The following is a 17,787-nucleotide window of genomic DNA, read 5'->3' on the forward strand; positions in this document are numbered from 1 at the left end:
GCAAATTCTCTTAGTTTAATTGGTAATTGGAATTTTTGAAGAAATTTAGAATAAGACAACAAATACCCAATTAACTAACTGTCTTACTAAAAGAATACCTTCATTGAACCAAGTATGATAGAATAAAGATTTGTTTTAAAATAAAATATCCTTGTTATTCCATATAAAATAGTTGTGCTTATACACCAATTTCCATGCTAAAAGGGCTTGTCTATGAAAACCGGCCAATTTAACCCTCTGGGGTCTGAGGGTGTTTTGGGGCCCTGGAGAAGTTTTGACATGCTCTCACATTTGTGCTTTTTTCAGTATCTTAAAAACATATTAATGGCTAAAGTCGGATTACATTGTAATCAGCACAAACTGGGCTACAATAATATGCAAGCAACATTAATGTACATGTTTGTGTTTTTGGGAAAACAACGTTTATGCGTGGTTAGTGAAAAACTAAAATCTTTAAGTCACTGAAATAAGGCCATGAAACACATTCAGAACATTAGTTCACTAGACTTTTGAGAACTGGATGTGGTTGTCTAGAGTTTTTTCTACCAAATGATGTGAAAATCATCTCATCCACGCGTTTACAGAAAACAATATATTGACTTAAATTTTCTAAAACATGTTTTGTGACTGAAAGGGAATATGCGAAGGAGTGACAACGACCATGAATATTTAGTGATTCACACCTGAGAGACAAAAGGCCCTCCTCTAATGGCCCATCAGTGAGACTGTGACTGTCAGGTACAAACAATGAGAGATTCAGAGAATGGAGTTTTAGACTATTTGTATTTTATTTACAACACAGTATCAGCAAAACATACATAATGAAGATCAAAAGCACATTACTGACTACACTGATCTACACAGAGACGTGAACAGACTTTGTGTCATTCCTGAAAACTGTTTTCTGAATTCCGTTCAACAAGTGAAACAAGTAAATTATACCTGATATTTAAGTGATTGCTGCTTCTTTCCATGGATTTAAGAAACAAAACTCATCATCAGTAGTCCAGGAAATTGTTCTACAATAAAAAAAAAAATCAGTGTAGTTGAACATCTGATGTTGGTACAGCACTCTTCATGTAGCATTCATCTGTGGTGCAGGAATCAGATCACTAGAAAAAGCATGTTAATATCAGGAGCACCTGTAATATATACATATAGTATGATTTTGTAGTCATAGACTCACACATGCTTTATACTATCTTTAAAAAATGGCATTCTGAGAAACTAATTATTATTGTTTAGCACCTTAAACATCTATTCATTAACATAGTATTAATACTAAACTAATATTATCCTATTGTTATATGATAAATAAATGAATAAATAAATAAATAAATAAATAAATGTGATGTTATAGTCATAAACAAGCATGCTTTGTATGTCTTATACAATACAAAACCATTTTATGTCAACAGAAAAATTACATTTCAACAAAAAGTCTATGCCTCCCAGAGTATTGAATATATAATTAGGAAATACATTCCAAGGGCTTTCTCTATTCTTCATAAACTCTTTTAACCATTTAATTTTAAACGTGTCATTAAGAGTCTTATAATCTAAGACCTCCAGTCCCCCTTGCTCTTTAGGATTAAAAATTACCTCTTTTTTAAATAATGTGTTTTTTTTTTCTCCAAATAAAGTTATAAAGAGTCTGATCTAATTCTTTAATAATCTTTTATCTAACGATAATGACGGATACACAGATCTAGATCATTTAATAAACAAACATTGAACAGGGCTTTATGAGGTGTGTGACGTTAATGAAACAGTTGAACATGTTATAATGTACTGTAGGAAACACACTGTTGAAGGACAGAGAATAAGGGAGAGCAGTTTTCAATTAAGAATGTATTAAATCCAGGTAGAGATATTAAATCATTATTGTTACAGTATAATCTAAATCCCGTCAGGCGGGCTGAGGATGGACGGAGGAGCTGAACGCGCAGCGCCGGATGAAGCACTATGACTCTAAACGGGTATAAAAATAAGGGTGATTGCATGTGGGTTGGTAGATAAATCTAGCAACTGTACAGTGTCAATGGTCCATTTCAGAGATAGGTGGTGGTAGTGCACTTATAAGTATACGAACCGCCGTAAAACAACAAGAAGAAGAAGAATCAGCTGTGCTCTGACGCGCGCTCTGCCGGTAGAAACTGGTATAGCGACTCTCCGTCAAGAAACTTGAGATTGAAAGCAAAAGTTAAAAGTTCATGGTTGAGAAGACGACATTTCAGAGCCGCATAAAGCTTTCACAAAAGTTACTTAAAGGTTAGTTTTTTTGCTTCGATATCATATCATACACTTATTAACGGGTGTAGTTAGATCCGTGTTAGCTTCATTTGTTGGTTCGGTTTTGTTTAAAACCGCCTTTATTTTTTCGTTCCATGTAAGAAAACCAGGTTTGATTTATTATTGTTCTATATTTCTTATGTATTGATGCATATGAAGTGAGTTGTTTCAAGTTAGTTTGTAATGTCTATAAAGTCAGAGACACATTGAAGTGCGTGTGGGGCGCGGTTTTTCTCCAGCAGCTCTAGGCCTGTTTTATTTCTATTTTATACACCAATGAGAAGTTCACAGGATTTTCTGGCTTTATGTAAAACGAAGGTTTGTGAGTTTAATCGGACGGCATTATATTATATTTCAATTGATTATTTAAATGCTAATTTTCACATCGTTAAACTACATTATAGGGGCCTGTTTTATTATCATTTTTATTCAACTGCAATTCAAAGTAAAAAATAATGTATCAGAATTAAACTGTAAGTGACATTAATTAATTATTGTCATTATTTGTATGCCATTTAATCCAGGGTTGCCAATTTAAAGTTCAGCTGGGAGTGAGATTTTTTTTTTTTTTTGTGTATTGTTTTGGAGTCTGGAAGGGGGGAAGGGGAAGGGGAAGGGGAAGGGGGAGGGGGGAATCTCAATTCCATATCTATTTATATGTATATACTCTACATATAAGGGGATAAAAATGCAACTGAATGCCTTTTTTAGCACCATTTTAAACTTGGTTTAAATTCAGTATTTGCTTGCATTCATTGTGTGTACTTACACAAGTATCATTAAAAAAGGATGTTAAAAGTTATTAACGTTTTCAATTTCACATTTAAAAATAGTGTTTAATCATTTCTAAATATTTATTCAAATGAAAAACTTAAAAATAAGTAAGCTAGTATGACCTGCAATATTCTAGATACATGTATATTTAGTAAAGACCCATACAGGTACCTAGTGAGTAAACCATGGCATTACAAATCAAAATGATTTTTTTTTTTCCGACCACAAAATGACTCTAATTTGCCTCTTTGCACTGGAATTTACAACACTTTTCTAAATTTAACCTTAAATACTACACTAATTTTAATATAAGTAATATAAATATAAAAAGTATATATATATTTTAAGTCATTAATGGACCATAATTATTGGACAAATAGTATTTAGTACTAAATGATCTCCTTAAAATATTAAATTAATATTATTGAACTAATAAAAAAAACGTTTACTTAACTGAAAAATAGTTCAACTGTATGGTCACATTAGCAATACCTGAGGGTTAAATACAAGAAAACTATATTAACCCTTACGGAAATTAACAATGGTTTTATTATAATAAAAGTGTAGTAAACCATTGTTTTTTGGCGCATTGATAACCATAGTTTTTCTACAAATACCACGATTAAACTATGGTTAGTGTAGCAAGGCCATGGTTAATTTGTGGTTACCATGGTTTAACTATAGTAACCATGGGTTTTTTGTTTTTATTTGTAGTAAAACCATATTTAATTAAGGGTTGCCTCTTCATCACTCTCCAGAATACAATTATACTGTAAATGTCACCGACGTAAAAATCAATGCATAATATGCTGTCATGTTTACCAAAAATTGCTTCAAATGCCTGTATATTGAAGCTGTCCTCTCTATCTTACTTAAACACATTCAAATATAGTCAACACTGGTTTGTTTTGAGAGCTTCGTCAATCACGTGACCGCATGGAGGCGACGCCATTTTTCATTGGCTCTGCCGTGAACAGAAGCGCTGCATTTTACAATTTATGCCACATTACGTGCGCCAAAACGGTATTTATCATTTGAATTTAGTATTAAAACTTACAACATCTGAAAGCTGAAACTTTGTTTAAAATCGCGAGCAGAGTTGCCAATTTGGCGTTAGATTTACATGGGCAGAGTGAGAGCGTGAGACAGAGTCTGAAAGCGTGTGTCTCACACCAAATGGGTGAGAGTTGGCAACCCTGATTTAATCGTCAAATTCCTGACTGTGGTAATATATGGTCGGTCCTAATAAGACTTTATCTAATGATCTGGTCAACATCACGTCTCTTCTTGGTTCATTGGTTCTTTAATACATCAAATGTTGTGACAAGAACAACAGCACATGAGCTTTTAAACCAAAAATGTCATTCGTTATGGTAAATTTTTAAGTCCACAAAATTTCTGCGTAAACTTTTTGTTTATGCAAAAAATGTTTTGAGATTCAGATTCTGCTCTCATGAGGAACAATCACATGATGAACCTACAAATGTTTGTTTTTTCACTCTGGAAATGTGGACAAGTTGACGAGCACAAGCTACTGCCGTCTAAACTCACATTAAACTGTCCTTTATTTTTCTCCTTCTTCCTTACAGATGATTATAATTTCACTAGTAAATCAATAGGAGCTGTGTTTGTTTGACCATCACACACATAGTTTCCCTAAATAAGATGAACTTCTCACATGGTGGCTGAAGTGAAAAGGTAATTTGTTATTATTTTACTCAGTGCAGTTGTCTTTTGTGCATTTATAAAGACAAAATGATGAATATATTGACATGTTTTCTATAATACTACATACAGGCTAGGTGTCAGTTCATCATTATGGAGGACAGACAGAAAGATGCATCTGAAATGATGCAAAATTCTCAGAAAACACCATCTCCTGATCCCAGCTGTGTGTCTCTGAAGAGTGACAGATCAATGCATCATCCTCCTGACCTCAGTGAAGGAGCAGTGACCTCTGACCCCAGGTGAGGTGCTGTATATTACAAACCTCTGAAATAAACCAAGCAATGCGATGGTCAGGAGAAAAAGGCAAGTTCAGAGTGACACTATCATTTCTAGCAGATGGAGGAGTGTCCTTTTTTCCATCAGAGGCCACACATTCCATTCAATGGTTCTTAAATGTATAGGTATAAACGTCATATTGTTTGCACAATTATAGTTATTATTATAAGTCACTGTTTAGTGGACTTTATACACATGATTACATACCTGTAGGCCTACTCATGTCTTTCTGAAATTTACTTGACTCGAGCTGGCATATGCATGATTTTTTTGTTTGTCCATTAGCATGAAAATCAACAGGAATGATAAATAATAATAACCACCATCATTTATAAAAAATACAGTCCTTAATACTGCATCATGTGCCATCATATTACTTGAATCCGTTAAGACTGATCATCCCATATTCATGAGAATCTAAGTGAAAGTAGATATTTCATGCAAGAAAAACATGTAATCTTTTTCTGGGTTCCAGGTCATATTGGCATATCTGGTCATGAGAAAGCAGACATCAGTCAAATTCCACCCCCTGATCTTAGACAATTTATAACTTTTATAATAAGAACATGTGGCAGATGGAATGGGATGAATGCCATGGAAATAAACTACATGAAATAAATCCTAGTATAAGAAGAATGTGTTTTATTAATTTCCAGTCTAGGTATGATCAGGTTGTTTTTACCAGGTGCCGTTTAGGGCGTACAAGACTCACACGTAGTTATTTATTAAAAGGTGAACCACCACCATTATTCCTTCCTTGTCAAACTAAAATGACTGTTAAACATTGTTTTATTGGACTGTACAGGTTTTTAACATAAATATTTATTCAGAGATGTGTTTAACTGATGAATTTAAAAGAGTATCACCTGAATGTATGTTAGATTTTTTGCCTATTTTAAACCTTAAGGCCTGGTTTTACAGTCAGGGCTTAGACTAAGACAGGATTAGGCCATAGTTCATTTAGGACATTGAAGTAATTTTTATAAACGTGCTTAGAAAAAAAACACTGGTGTGGATCTTAAGTCAAAACAAGGGCACTGACATATTTTAAGATCAATCAGTGCAAGTTTCTTTAAGTTGAATCAGCTCAGACTTACATTTTAGTCCAGAAACACTGATCTATATATAATGACTGGATCGATCATTGTGTTCTAAACTAACGTTTAGCCACCGGAAGTGTTCGACCAGCCATCTTACTATTCCCTACCGACAGAGAGAACCATTGATCGTATCAGTCACACAGGACTAGTTTTTATAATATGTATATGTAAATAAATTTTTACTTAAAATGCTATTTGCAATGTTTTTTGTCTTTTGGAGCAGGATAAGCGATGTTTTCCAGTCGTTCAGGTGGGTGTATCAGCTGCACTTACTGACACAGTTCTGATCCAACACAAAATATATTTATTTCTATAAGGAATTATGCAGGACATATTAAACATGAACATATATCTGGTATTAGTATCTGAAATTGATTTGAATATACAATAAATAATACAACACAAGCCTGTTTATATTGCTCTATGTTTTATTGAAATTCAAATCTTGGAAATAAAGCTTGATGTCTTTAAATCCCTACCATTATGTAATTAGTCAGATGTTATGATTGAGCAACATCTATTTCAAACTCTTAAATATTGCACAAATTCTATTATATTAAGTACCTTAAATTACATGATCTGACTATAACACTAACGTTACCTGATTTTGCTCCATTTCGTCAATGAAAATAGTCTGAAACAAAGTCACAGCTGAGCCACATCTCTATTCAAACACAGATGTGTTTCATTTATAAATGAACATGTTTTTAAACGAATCTGAGTCATTGATTCAATTACACATTCAATCGCTTGCTTCATTTCTGAATGAGTGATTCAGTGATAAAATCAGTGATGTACATCTGCTGACAGTTTTAGTTTCATTTTTAAAGTTTCATTTTATCTTTTTAGTTATTTAAATCATTTCATATTTGATATTTCTATATTCAAAATGTTATATTTAACATTTTTTAATTATTAACATTTATTATTAACATTTATCTCAACATGAATGTTATGTAGACTGAATTAACAAACGTTTAAATCATTTACTGCTTCAAAATGATGTTAATCAAAATCATTGTTGAAACATGAATTTAGCCTGTAATGTTAAAATAAAAACACTGTATCAAAACAGCATAAACAGTGATTAACAAGCCAAATTACATGTATACAAAGCATAAATGTTTATTCAGATTTCAGAATGAGCGTTTTGTCATTTGTAAACATGGTGAACGTCCGATGTTTATCATGTTATATACATTATCATGTAATGTATATGAACGTAACTTTTTAATAAGCAGAGGGAATTCCAGACATTAAACAAATAAACGTTTACATGTTTAGGACGTTTGCGTTGTGAGAATGTACAGTGAGACGTCAGATATGAAAACGCTGACTTGTTAGGTGATGTTTTCTCATTAAAATCATATAATTTTCTATTCACTCAACAGAATGTTTGCGAGCACTAGGGAATAACAATATGGCGGCGCAGTGGCTTCACTTCTATGACGTCATGAGCAATCCAGTTCTCTATTATAGATCAGTGTCTAGGACTAGGCTTAAACCTGGTCTGTGAAACCAGGGATAAATGTATTAAATAGTGTTTTAAATAGTCTGACTTGTGTTATTTATTTTGTTTTCACCATGAAGATAGCCTTGCTAAATGAATGTATGTATGTGAACCAGCAACCTTTATGCTATGTTCACAGTTGGCCTAACCATAGGTATGATTTGAAACTGCCATGTGCTTGATTTTTTACATTATAATCCTATGGATTAAACCGTGTTTTCCAAAAGTCCAAAGTGTTTTTTAAACGCCACCGCTGGCGTCTTTTTCTGCAGCTCAGAGTCTCTTTTCAGGTTGAAGTTTTTCTGAAAAAGTGTTTACTCTAAATTTTCAAGCAGCTTTTTGACAGCTAACAAATGACAAGTGAGTAGCGAGACCAGTCGTTTTCATAACAACAAGAAGAAATGGAGAAGGTGTCGGTAGACAGACTTTAATTTTATTGTTGTGAATCCTGTTAACTTCAAAAACCAGTGCACGGTGCCGATAGCCTTGTGAGCACTGCATCTGCTATATTGAAATATCGCTGTTGATCTTCAGGTGTCCCTCTTTAAAGTCCCGGCTCACAGAGGAGTTTCCTGATCCCGTCCCCCTCTCATTTCAAGTGTGACCGTTTTTTTATGTGTCATCACTGACAATCAACAGGAAGACAACAAAGAATGATTCCAGAAAGAGTTCAGTGCATGTGCTTGATGATTTTCTTTTCATCAAGTTTTATTCAGAGTTGAGTGAAAGAGTGATCTGTTGATTCTCTGTACATCTAGTTCACAACACCACAACAAACTGCCTTTACAACTACAACTACATACTGAAATCAAACAAGTGACTGCAGTGTTCTGACTAATAATGAGTTATTTCTGTGTGTTTTTCTCTGAATCTCCAGGAGGAGGAAGAAGAAATCTTCATCTCCTGATCCCAGCTGTGTGTCTCTGAAGAGTGAAGGATCATTGCCTCTTCTTCCTGACCTCAGTGATGGAGCAGTGACCTCTGACCCCAGGTGAGGTGCTGTATATTACAGACAACAGCCTGATTTCACCTGCTATATTGAAATATCAAATGATCTGAAATAAACCAAGCAATGTGATAGTCGCGTTATTGGTTTCAGTGTTGTCACATATTAATATGCATGTTAAAACAAAGTACTATTGTTTGTGTGCACTGTATAACAAGGCATGATAAGGTTGCGTGATTGTTTTGCACACAATATTAAACATTCCTGAAACTTCTGCTGTCACAACGATATAAATAATATGAAAAAATTAAACTAATCAGTGACACTTGCACAATTACATTTGCAGAAAGCACATACTTTGTGGTCATATGGTCAAATGAGCCTAAAATGCAAAATAATAAGCCTGATTAGAGATAGAAAAGCATAAACATAACATTTGTAAAGTTGTGAAAATGAGAAAATAACATATTTGTTAAATACAGTTTTATTTATCATATGTTCTCATATTTAATGTTTTATTTTTACTGTGTTTTTGTAAAGCCATAGTCACATTTTAAACTTTTTGTAGAGTTCATTTTAGGAATACCCTGATTTCTGAATATCCTGATATTTAATCGCATTAATGTCAACACAACATGTTCTTTTAGATGTTTGGAATTTCACTCATGAATTGAGATGAGAATTTACACATGATTTACTCATAGCCTATAGGTTATATATTTTTGGAATTTGTTAAATATGTTGTTAAATATATTTGTCTGATAATGTGTTAATAAATCATGTGTTTTGAATTAAGATGCAGAATAATTTTTAATAAATGAGGGATGGCCCACTTTACCTGAAAATATTTTTTTTCTGGAGTGCATGATCTCAAAATGTTCATTGTTGTATACCTTTAAAATAACACTTTATATGAACTAAATTCAGATTGAAATATTATAGATGGACCTTAAAGTTAACAAAAGTAGTAAAGAAAAGAAACTAAAAAAAAAACACCTGGATATGTACATTTCCGTTTTACCTGAATTCAGTGTAATCCTACTGTTTTAATGTTTGGTATTTTTCATTGTGTGATTTTTGGTGAATTGTATAAACATCCTCAAACATCACTGTAATTATCAGTCAATTCGTAGATAATCACAAGTGAGATTTCAGTGATATTTTGACCACTGAACTAGGAAATATCTCTGGTTTTCATTTCAGAAATATGGGCACCTGAATATTCCATAGATTTAAAATTATGAAACAGAGCCTAGGTATAAGCACTCACACCATAGATTTACAAAATCTTTTAGTAAATCTGTGGTGTGAAGGTGAAAACGTCCCTTTTCGAGTCCCGGCTCGCAGACCTTTCCCGATCCCGTCCCCCCTCTCTCTCTCCCATCTCACTTCCTGTCTAAATACTGTCCTATCACATAAAAGGCAAGACATTTTTTTTTTTTTTTTTTTTTTTTTTTTTTAAAGCGACCTTGTTAACTTTTTCTTGTCCAAGAAAAAAGACGTCGTGACCATGGCCTTATGTGTCATCACTGACAATGTCAGAGACAACAAAGAATGATTCCAGAAATGGTTTCAAGATGGCGCCGCACATGGCAGCCATTGTGCTTAGCTCTCCAGTTGTTTTAGTGTTTTTGTTAGTTTTTCCCGTTTTTTGTTTTGCAAACACGGTCAGTTTTACAAGGGATGAACTGCTGAACATTCGGCAGAGCACACCACAAAATCTCCTACCGGCATTCGATTATTCGGACGTTTTGCTGAATGTCGTAGTTGGCGGAGCAGCGGCGCTAATCAAGCGCTTCAGGACTCGCAGGAGGGGAAGCGAGCAGGCGCGCTCGTGAAGCTTAGACAACGCGGATTCCGTACGGCGCTGCCTAGCATTCATCTGGCAAATCTCCGCTCTCTACCCAACAAAACGGATGAACTTCTTATGCTCACGGACAAATAAGGACTTTTCAAACTCCGCTGCTCTGTGCTTCACGGAAACCTGGCTGAATGACGCGATACCGGACGGCGCGCTCCATCTGCCGGGCTATCAGCTGTTTAGAGCGGATCGCGACGCAGAATCAACGGGGGAAATTGCGTGGCGGCGGGACGTGATTTTACATCAATGAGAGGTGGTGTACAGATATAACAGTGTTAAAGAAGATGTACTGTTCCGATCTAGAAGCGCTTTTCATTAACTGTAAGCCGTTCTATTCCCCGCGAGAATTTTGCTCGTTTATTCTCGTGAGCGTTTACATTCCACCGCAAGCGAACGTAAGCCTGGCTCTACAGAAACTCGCCGATCAGATCGCAGACACGGAGCAAAAACACCCAGACTCTGTTTTAATCATTCTTGGGGATTTTAACAAAGCAAATCTCTCCCGTGAACTGCCCAAATACAGTCAGCATGTTACATGTCCCACTAGAGACAGTAATATATTGGATCACTGTTACACCACAGTAAAGAATGCATATCACTCTGTCCCACGGGCAGCTTTGGGACTCTCTGATCTGATGTTTGGTTCATCTTATACCGACCTACAGGCAGAAACTGAAAACAGCTAAACCTGTATTAAAGACTGCAAGGAGATGGACCAACAAAACAGAGTGGGTTTTACAAGCCTGTTTCGAATGGACTGATTGGAGTGTTTTTGAAGCTGCTGCAAACGATCTGGACGAACTCACAGAGACTGTAACTTCATATATCAGTTTCTGTGAGGATATATGCATTCCTACCACGACTTATTTAACATTCAACAATGATAAGCCATGGTTTACAACAAAACTCAGACATCTTCGTCAAGCCAAAGAGGATGCCTACAGAAAAGGGGATAGAGTCTTGTACAATCAGGCCAGGAACACACTGAATAAGGAGATTAGAGTGGCTAAAAGGACCTACGCAAAAAGGTTAGAAAATCAGTTCATACGACCCAGCTTCAGTGTGGAACGGTCTGAAAGCCATCACAAACTACAAGACACCATCCCCCAGCACTGAGGCAAACCAACGACTTGCTGAAACCTGAATGAGTTTTATTGTAGATTCGAAACCCCCCCACACCCGTTCTGACGATCTCTTTTCACAACTACTAACACCTCCAGCAACCCCCCTCTCCCCCCTTCCTGCTCTTCAGATCAGTGAAGACGAGGTGCGCCAGGTCTTCAGAAAAAAACAAAAGAAGAAAGGCACCAGGCCCAGACGGTGTGACACCAGCCTGTCTGTCATTTCTCAGATCTTCAACAGGTCTCTGGAGTTGTGTGAAGTTCCATCATGCTTCAAACGCTCCACCATCATCCCCGTCCCAAAGAAAACCAAGATAACAGGGCTTAACGACTACAGACCTGTGGCGCTAACGTCTGTGGTCATGAAGTCGTTTGAAAAACTGGTTCTGGCTTATCTGAAGAACATCACTGGACCCCTACTGGACCCCCTACAGTTTGCCTACCGAGCAAACAGGTCTGTGGATGATGCAGTAAACATGGGACTGCACTTCATCCTGCAACATCTGGACAGACCAGGGACCTATGTGAGGATCCTGTTTGTGGACTTCAGTTCGGCCTTCAACACCATCATTCCTACACTCTAACTAAACCAGCTCTCTGTTCCTAGCTCTATCTGTCAATGGATCACCAGCTTTCTGACAGATAGGCAACAGCTGGTGAGAATGGGGACATTAATGTCAAGCAGCCGCACCACCAACACTGGCGCTCCTTAGGGATGTGTTCTCTCCCCACTGCTCTTCTCCCTCTACACCAACGACTGCACCTCCAAAGACCCCTCTGTCAAGCTTCTGAAGTTTGCAGACGACACCACACTCATCGGCCTGATTCAGGATGGTGAAGAGTCTGCCTACAGACAGGAGGTTAAAGAGTTGGCTGTATGGTGCCGTCATAACAACCTGGAGCTCAACATGCTCAAAACAGTGGAGATGATCATAGACTTCAGGAGAAACCCCCCCTGCACTCCCCCCTCTCAGCATCATGGACAGCACTGTAGCTACAGTGGAGACATTCAAGTTCCTGGGATCTGTCATCTCCCAGGACTTGAAGTGGGTCACTCACATCAACTCCATTGTAAAAAAGGCCCAACAAAGGTTGTACTTCCTTCGCCAGCTAAGGAAGTTCAACCTACCACAGGAGCTGCTAAAACAGTTCTACTCAGCCGTCATAGAGTCTGTTCTCTGCACATCAGTAACTGTCTGGTTTGGCTCAGCTGCAAAATCAGACATCAGACGATTACAAAGAATAGTTTGGACTGCCGAGAGGATTATTGGTGCTCCCCTGCCCACCATCCAAGAACTGTATTTATCCAGAGTGAGGAAAAGAGCTCAAAAAATCACTCTGGATCCCTCACAGCCAAGTCATCATCTCTTTGAACTTTTACCATCTGGCCGGCGGTACAGAGCCACAAACACCAGGACAACCAGGCACAAGAACAGTTTTTTCCCCCAGGCAATTCTCCTTATGAACAGTTAAATGTTCCCCCCCCATTGTGCAATAACTTTTATTTATTAGTTACCACCCCCATCCTAGTGCATCCCTGCATCTCTACCTCTTTTTCTGTCCTATCCTATTCTATTCTGTTCTGTTCTATTCTATTCTATTCTATTCTATTCTATAGCACAACTGTACATACCATTTATTTATTTCTCAATTTATTTTTCTATTTTTTGTCTATTTATATTTACATATGTGTATTTTATTCTCATCTTATTTTTCTAAGTTTTGTGTATTTATATTTACATATGTGTATTTTATTCTCATCCTATGTTTATTGTCTGTATGTTGTTGCTGTCTCTGTGTACTGGAAGCTAATGACACTAAAACAAATTCCTAGTATGCGCAAGCATACTTGGCAATAAAAAAAGATTCTGATTCTGATTCTGATTCTGAAAGAGTTCAGTGCATGTGCTTGATGATTTTCTTTTCATCAACTTTTTTCAGAGTTGAATGAAAGAGTGATCTCTTGCATTCTCTGTACATCTAGTTCACAACACCACAACAAATTGCCTTTTCAACTACAACTACATACTGAAAGCAAACAAGTGACTGCAGTGTTCTGGTTAATAATGAGTTATTTCTGTGTGTTTTTCTCTGAATCTTCAGCAGGAAGAAAAAGAGGAGATCTTCATCTCCTGATCCCAGCTGTGCGTCTCTGAAGAGTAACAGATCATTGCCCCATCCTCCTGACCTCAGTGATGGAGCAGTGACCTCTAACCCCAGGTGAATGTGAACATATAACTAGTGGGTGAATTAATTATAAATAGTGAGTGAAACTAGGAAACAACAATTCATGCTAAACTGTCATGTGTAATGATTCACATTAAAAAAATTCTTGGTTAAATTCCTTTTTTATATATATATATATTCTCAGCAGTGTGAATAGAGATGATCAGACCAGAGATCCTCCACAACCAGTGAATGATGAACTACAGAGAGTCAAAGAGCAGCACAAAACCAGCATGAAGATCAAGTATGAGAGATTATTTGAGGGACTGAAACTCCAGGAGAATCAAACCCTCCTGAACAGGATCTACACACAGCTCTACATCATAGAGGGAGAGAGTGAAGGAGTGAATGAAGAACATGAGGTTTTACAGATGGAGAAAACAGCCAGAACAAAACACTCACAAGACACTCCAATCTACTGCAATGACATCTTTAAATCCTCACCTGAACCAGGATGTGAGGAGAAAGACCAAATCAAGACTGTTCTTACTAAAGGCATCGCTGGAATCGGAAAAACCGTCTCTGTGCAGAAGTTCATTCTGGACTGGGCCGAGGGAAAAGACAATCAGGATGTAGATTTCATGTTTGTGCTTCCATTTCGAGAGCTGAACTTGATCCGAGATCATCAGTACAGTCTTCACAGACTTCTGCTGGACTTTCATCCTGAACTTCAAGATCTGGACTCAAAGATTTATGAGGAGTGTAAAGTTATGTTCATCTTCGATGGTCTGGATGAAAGCAGAATCACACTGATGTTTTCAGATGATCAGAAAGTTTGTGATGTGACTGAGACTTCATCAGTGGGTGTGTTGATGTCAAACCTCATGAAAGGAGAGCTGCTTCCCTCTGCTCTCATCTGGATCACCTCCAGACCAGCAGCAGCCAATCAGATCCCCTCCAAATACATCAACCTTCTGACAGAAATTCAGGGATTCAATGAGCCTCAGAAGGAGGAATATTTCAGGAAGAGAATCAGTGACCAGCATCAAGCCAGCAGAATCATCTCACACATCAGAAGAGCAAGAAGCCTCCACATCATGTGCCACATCCCCGTCTTCTGCTGGATCTCATCCACTGTGCTTCAGAAGCTCCTGAAAGAAGATCTGAGTGCAGAAATGCCTCAAACTCTGACTGAAATGTACATCCACTTCCTGCTGATTCAGATCAACATGAGGAATCAGAAGTATGAAGAGAGAGATCCAGAGAAACTCCTGCAGTCCAACAGAGAAGTGATTGTGAAACTTGCTGAAGTGGCTTTCAAACAGCTGATGAAGGGCAATGTGATGTTCTATGAGGAGGACCTGATTGAGAGCGGCATAGACGTTACTGATGCCTCAGTGTATTCTGGGATTTGCACTGAGATCTTCAAGGAGGAATCTGTGATTCATCAGAGGAAAGTCTACAGCTTCATCCATCTGAGCATTCAGGAGTTTCTCGCTGCTTTCTATGTGTTTTACTGCTATTTAACAAAGAACATGGAGCCACTGAGTGAATTCAGATTTTGTGGTTTTGATAAATATAAATATAAATATGAATATGATATGTCTGATGAAGACTCTCTGTATGATCTACTAACATCAGCAGTAGATAAAGCCCTTAAGAGTGAGAATGGACATCTGGATCTGTTTCTGCGGTTCCTGCTGGGCGTCTCACTGGAGTCCAATCAGAGACTCTTACAGGATCTACTGACACACACAGAGAACAGCTCAAAGAACATCAGGAGAACCACACAGTACATTAATGAGAAGATCAAAGATCAAAAAACAAATGATTTTCATAATCTCTCCACTGAAAGATCCATCAATCTGTTCCTCTGTCTGCTGGAAGTGAAAGATCAGACTCTGTCCAGAGAGATTCAGGAGTTTGTGAAATCAGGCAAACACTCAGAGGAGAAACTCTCTGCTGCTCACTGCTCAACAATCGCCTACATGATTCAGATGTCAGAGGAGGTGCTGGATGAGCTGGACCTCAAGAAATACAACACATCATATAAGGGGAGAAGAAGACTGATACCAGCTCTGATCAACTGCAGAAAAGCTCTGTGAGTGTTTAATTATTAACTACAGTATCATATTTAATAATGAATCTGACATGTTTAAAATAAATGTTCCTGAATGAGAGATTTTTAATACAGTAGACAGTCGTTCAAATGTCTGTTATCACCGCGATAAATAAAACCCAGTCACATGTGAAACTTGTTTATTAAATCAGCAGCAGGAGGAGCAAAGGGACGGTCAACACCATTGATCAGTAAAACTGTGTTACGTGCCCACTGTCCAGTCTAGGGTTGGGAGTGGGAGTAACAGGTTAACTAAAACATAAAGGAAGTTAAAACAAACAAAAAAAAAAAAGTGGAGGAATCACTCCAGTCCTCTGCCCCAGAAATGTACAAGAAACACTTGAATTGGCAAATTTAAACAATTTATTGAAGTTAACAAAACATAATAGAAGCAATAAATGTCTTCGGGAGAGGGCCTGGCCAAAACAACAAACAAAACAGAAGCTAACTAACAAGAGGAGGACTAAATAACCTATCCAGGTAAAATAAAAAGAAATCAACAACAAAGTCTTTCCTTTTCTCCCCATCTCACTAACCAAAAACAGAGACAAACGTTGAGTACAAAATAAAATGGCACCCTCACCCTACAGCTTCCCACTTAACATAAAGGCAAATAAACAAACAAAAAGGAAATTACAATACCTTTTAATACCTTAACAAAAGAAAAAAAGTAAATAAAAGCAGCCACTTAGCTTGAGGTTTTAGCACAACTCTGCTTGCCAACAAGAATGCACTTTAGTGTTCAAGGGATATCAATCAAGAGGTAAAAAATTCAATTTTGCACCACAACAATCATAGAGAGTCAACAAGTCAAGTCAAGTCACCTTTATTTATATACCGCCTTTAACAATCCAGAATTGTGACAAAGCGCCTGTACAGTATTAAATAGGAAATAGTACATCAACAATGCCAAGGGCAACAATAAACACTCAATTTTCAGGTAAAGGCAGTTAATCAAATACAATAAAATAAAATACAATATCGTGCGAAGAGAAAGTGTCCCCAACTAAGCAAGCCAGAGGCTACAGCAGCAAGGAACCAAAACTTCATCGGCGACAAATGGAAAAAAAAAACCTTGGGAGAAACCAGACTTAGTCGGGGGGCCAGTTCTCCTCTGGCCAGACACAGAGGACTCATCTGGTTCCCGTGGTCTTGTGCCGACGGCCGTCTAGGTGACGAGGTCTTCACTGGGGATCCGTCTCTGGGGCTCATCTAGTTGATGTGGACTCCACTGACATTCAGGGCTGTAGAGGTCGTCTCTAGGTGCTGATCTAGGCTGGGTACGGACTGGATCCAGGGGACTGCAATGACCATCTGATCTGGATACGGACTGGATCTGGTGGTTAAGGTGACCTCGGAATAAGAAAGAAACGGACTAATATTAGCGTAACAATATATGAATAGAAATACATCCTCAGGTTGTAACAAGCTGGAATTGACCATGTGTACGGAGTGTTCTTTAGAACTTCCGCATAATGATAAGCCAGCTCGTAAATTTCTGGTGAAGCATATTTTATATGTGCTATATATAAGTGGAGACTCTTGAGACTACTCTCCTACCTCATTCTTATCAGAAACTGAGAAAAATAATAATTGCAACATCGTAAATAATGATAGCGGCATGAACGTTCAGTTTCATATTATTTAACAACATATAATTTAAATTCTGCTCCTGGTAATCCCAGAAGAATACATAGACACGCAGTTGTACATTTAAATGCTGACAGCTAAACACTGTCATAACTGTTTAATCTAACATTAGCAAGGTGGAGATGCTTCTCTTCAACAACATCTTAATAGTATTCTTGATAATCAATAACTTTCCTTCATAGTCATGAACACATTTTTAAAATCTTGTAATATTTTAAAGTCTTTATTATTTTTCAGTTCTACA

At 37.2% G+C, this 17,787-nt stretch overlaps 1 protein-coding gene across 1 annotated transcript; it reads left to right on the plus strand.

Annotated features, from left to right (window-relative positions):
• Window positions 1-2,176: 2,176 nt before the first annotated feature.
• LOC127161788 (NLR family CARD domain-containing protein 3) lies at window positions 2,177-15,879 on the plus strand. The gene is made up of 6 exons (XM_051104533.1): window positions 2,177-2,271; window positions 4,656-4,764; window positions 4,864-5,033; window positions 8,558-8,671; window positions 13,712-13,828; window positions 13,980-15,879. The coding sequence occupies exons 3-6, from the start codon at window positions 4,885-4,887 to the stop codon at window positions 15,877-15,879; spliced, it is 2,280 nt and encodes a 759-aa protein (XP_050960490.1). The 5' UTR covers window positions 2,177-2,271; window positions 4,656-4,764; window positions 4,864-4,884.
• The last annotated feature ends 1,908 nt before the right edge of the window (window positions 15,880-17,787 follow it).

The sequence above is a fragment of the Labeo rohita genome, unplaced genomic scaffold (assembly GCF_022985175.1).
Source record: "Labeo rohita strain BAU-BD-2019 unplaced genomic scaffold, IGBB_LRoh.1.0 scaffold_732, whole genome shotgun sequence".
NCBI lineage: Eukaryota > Metazoa > Chordata > Actinopteri > Cypriniformes > Cyprinidae > Labeo > Labeo rohita.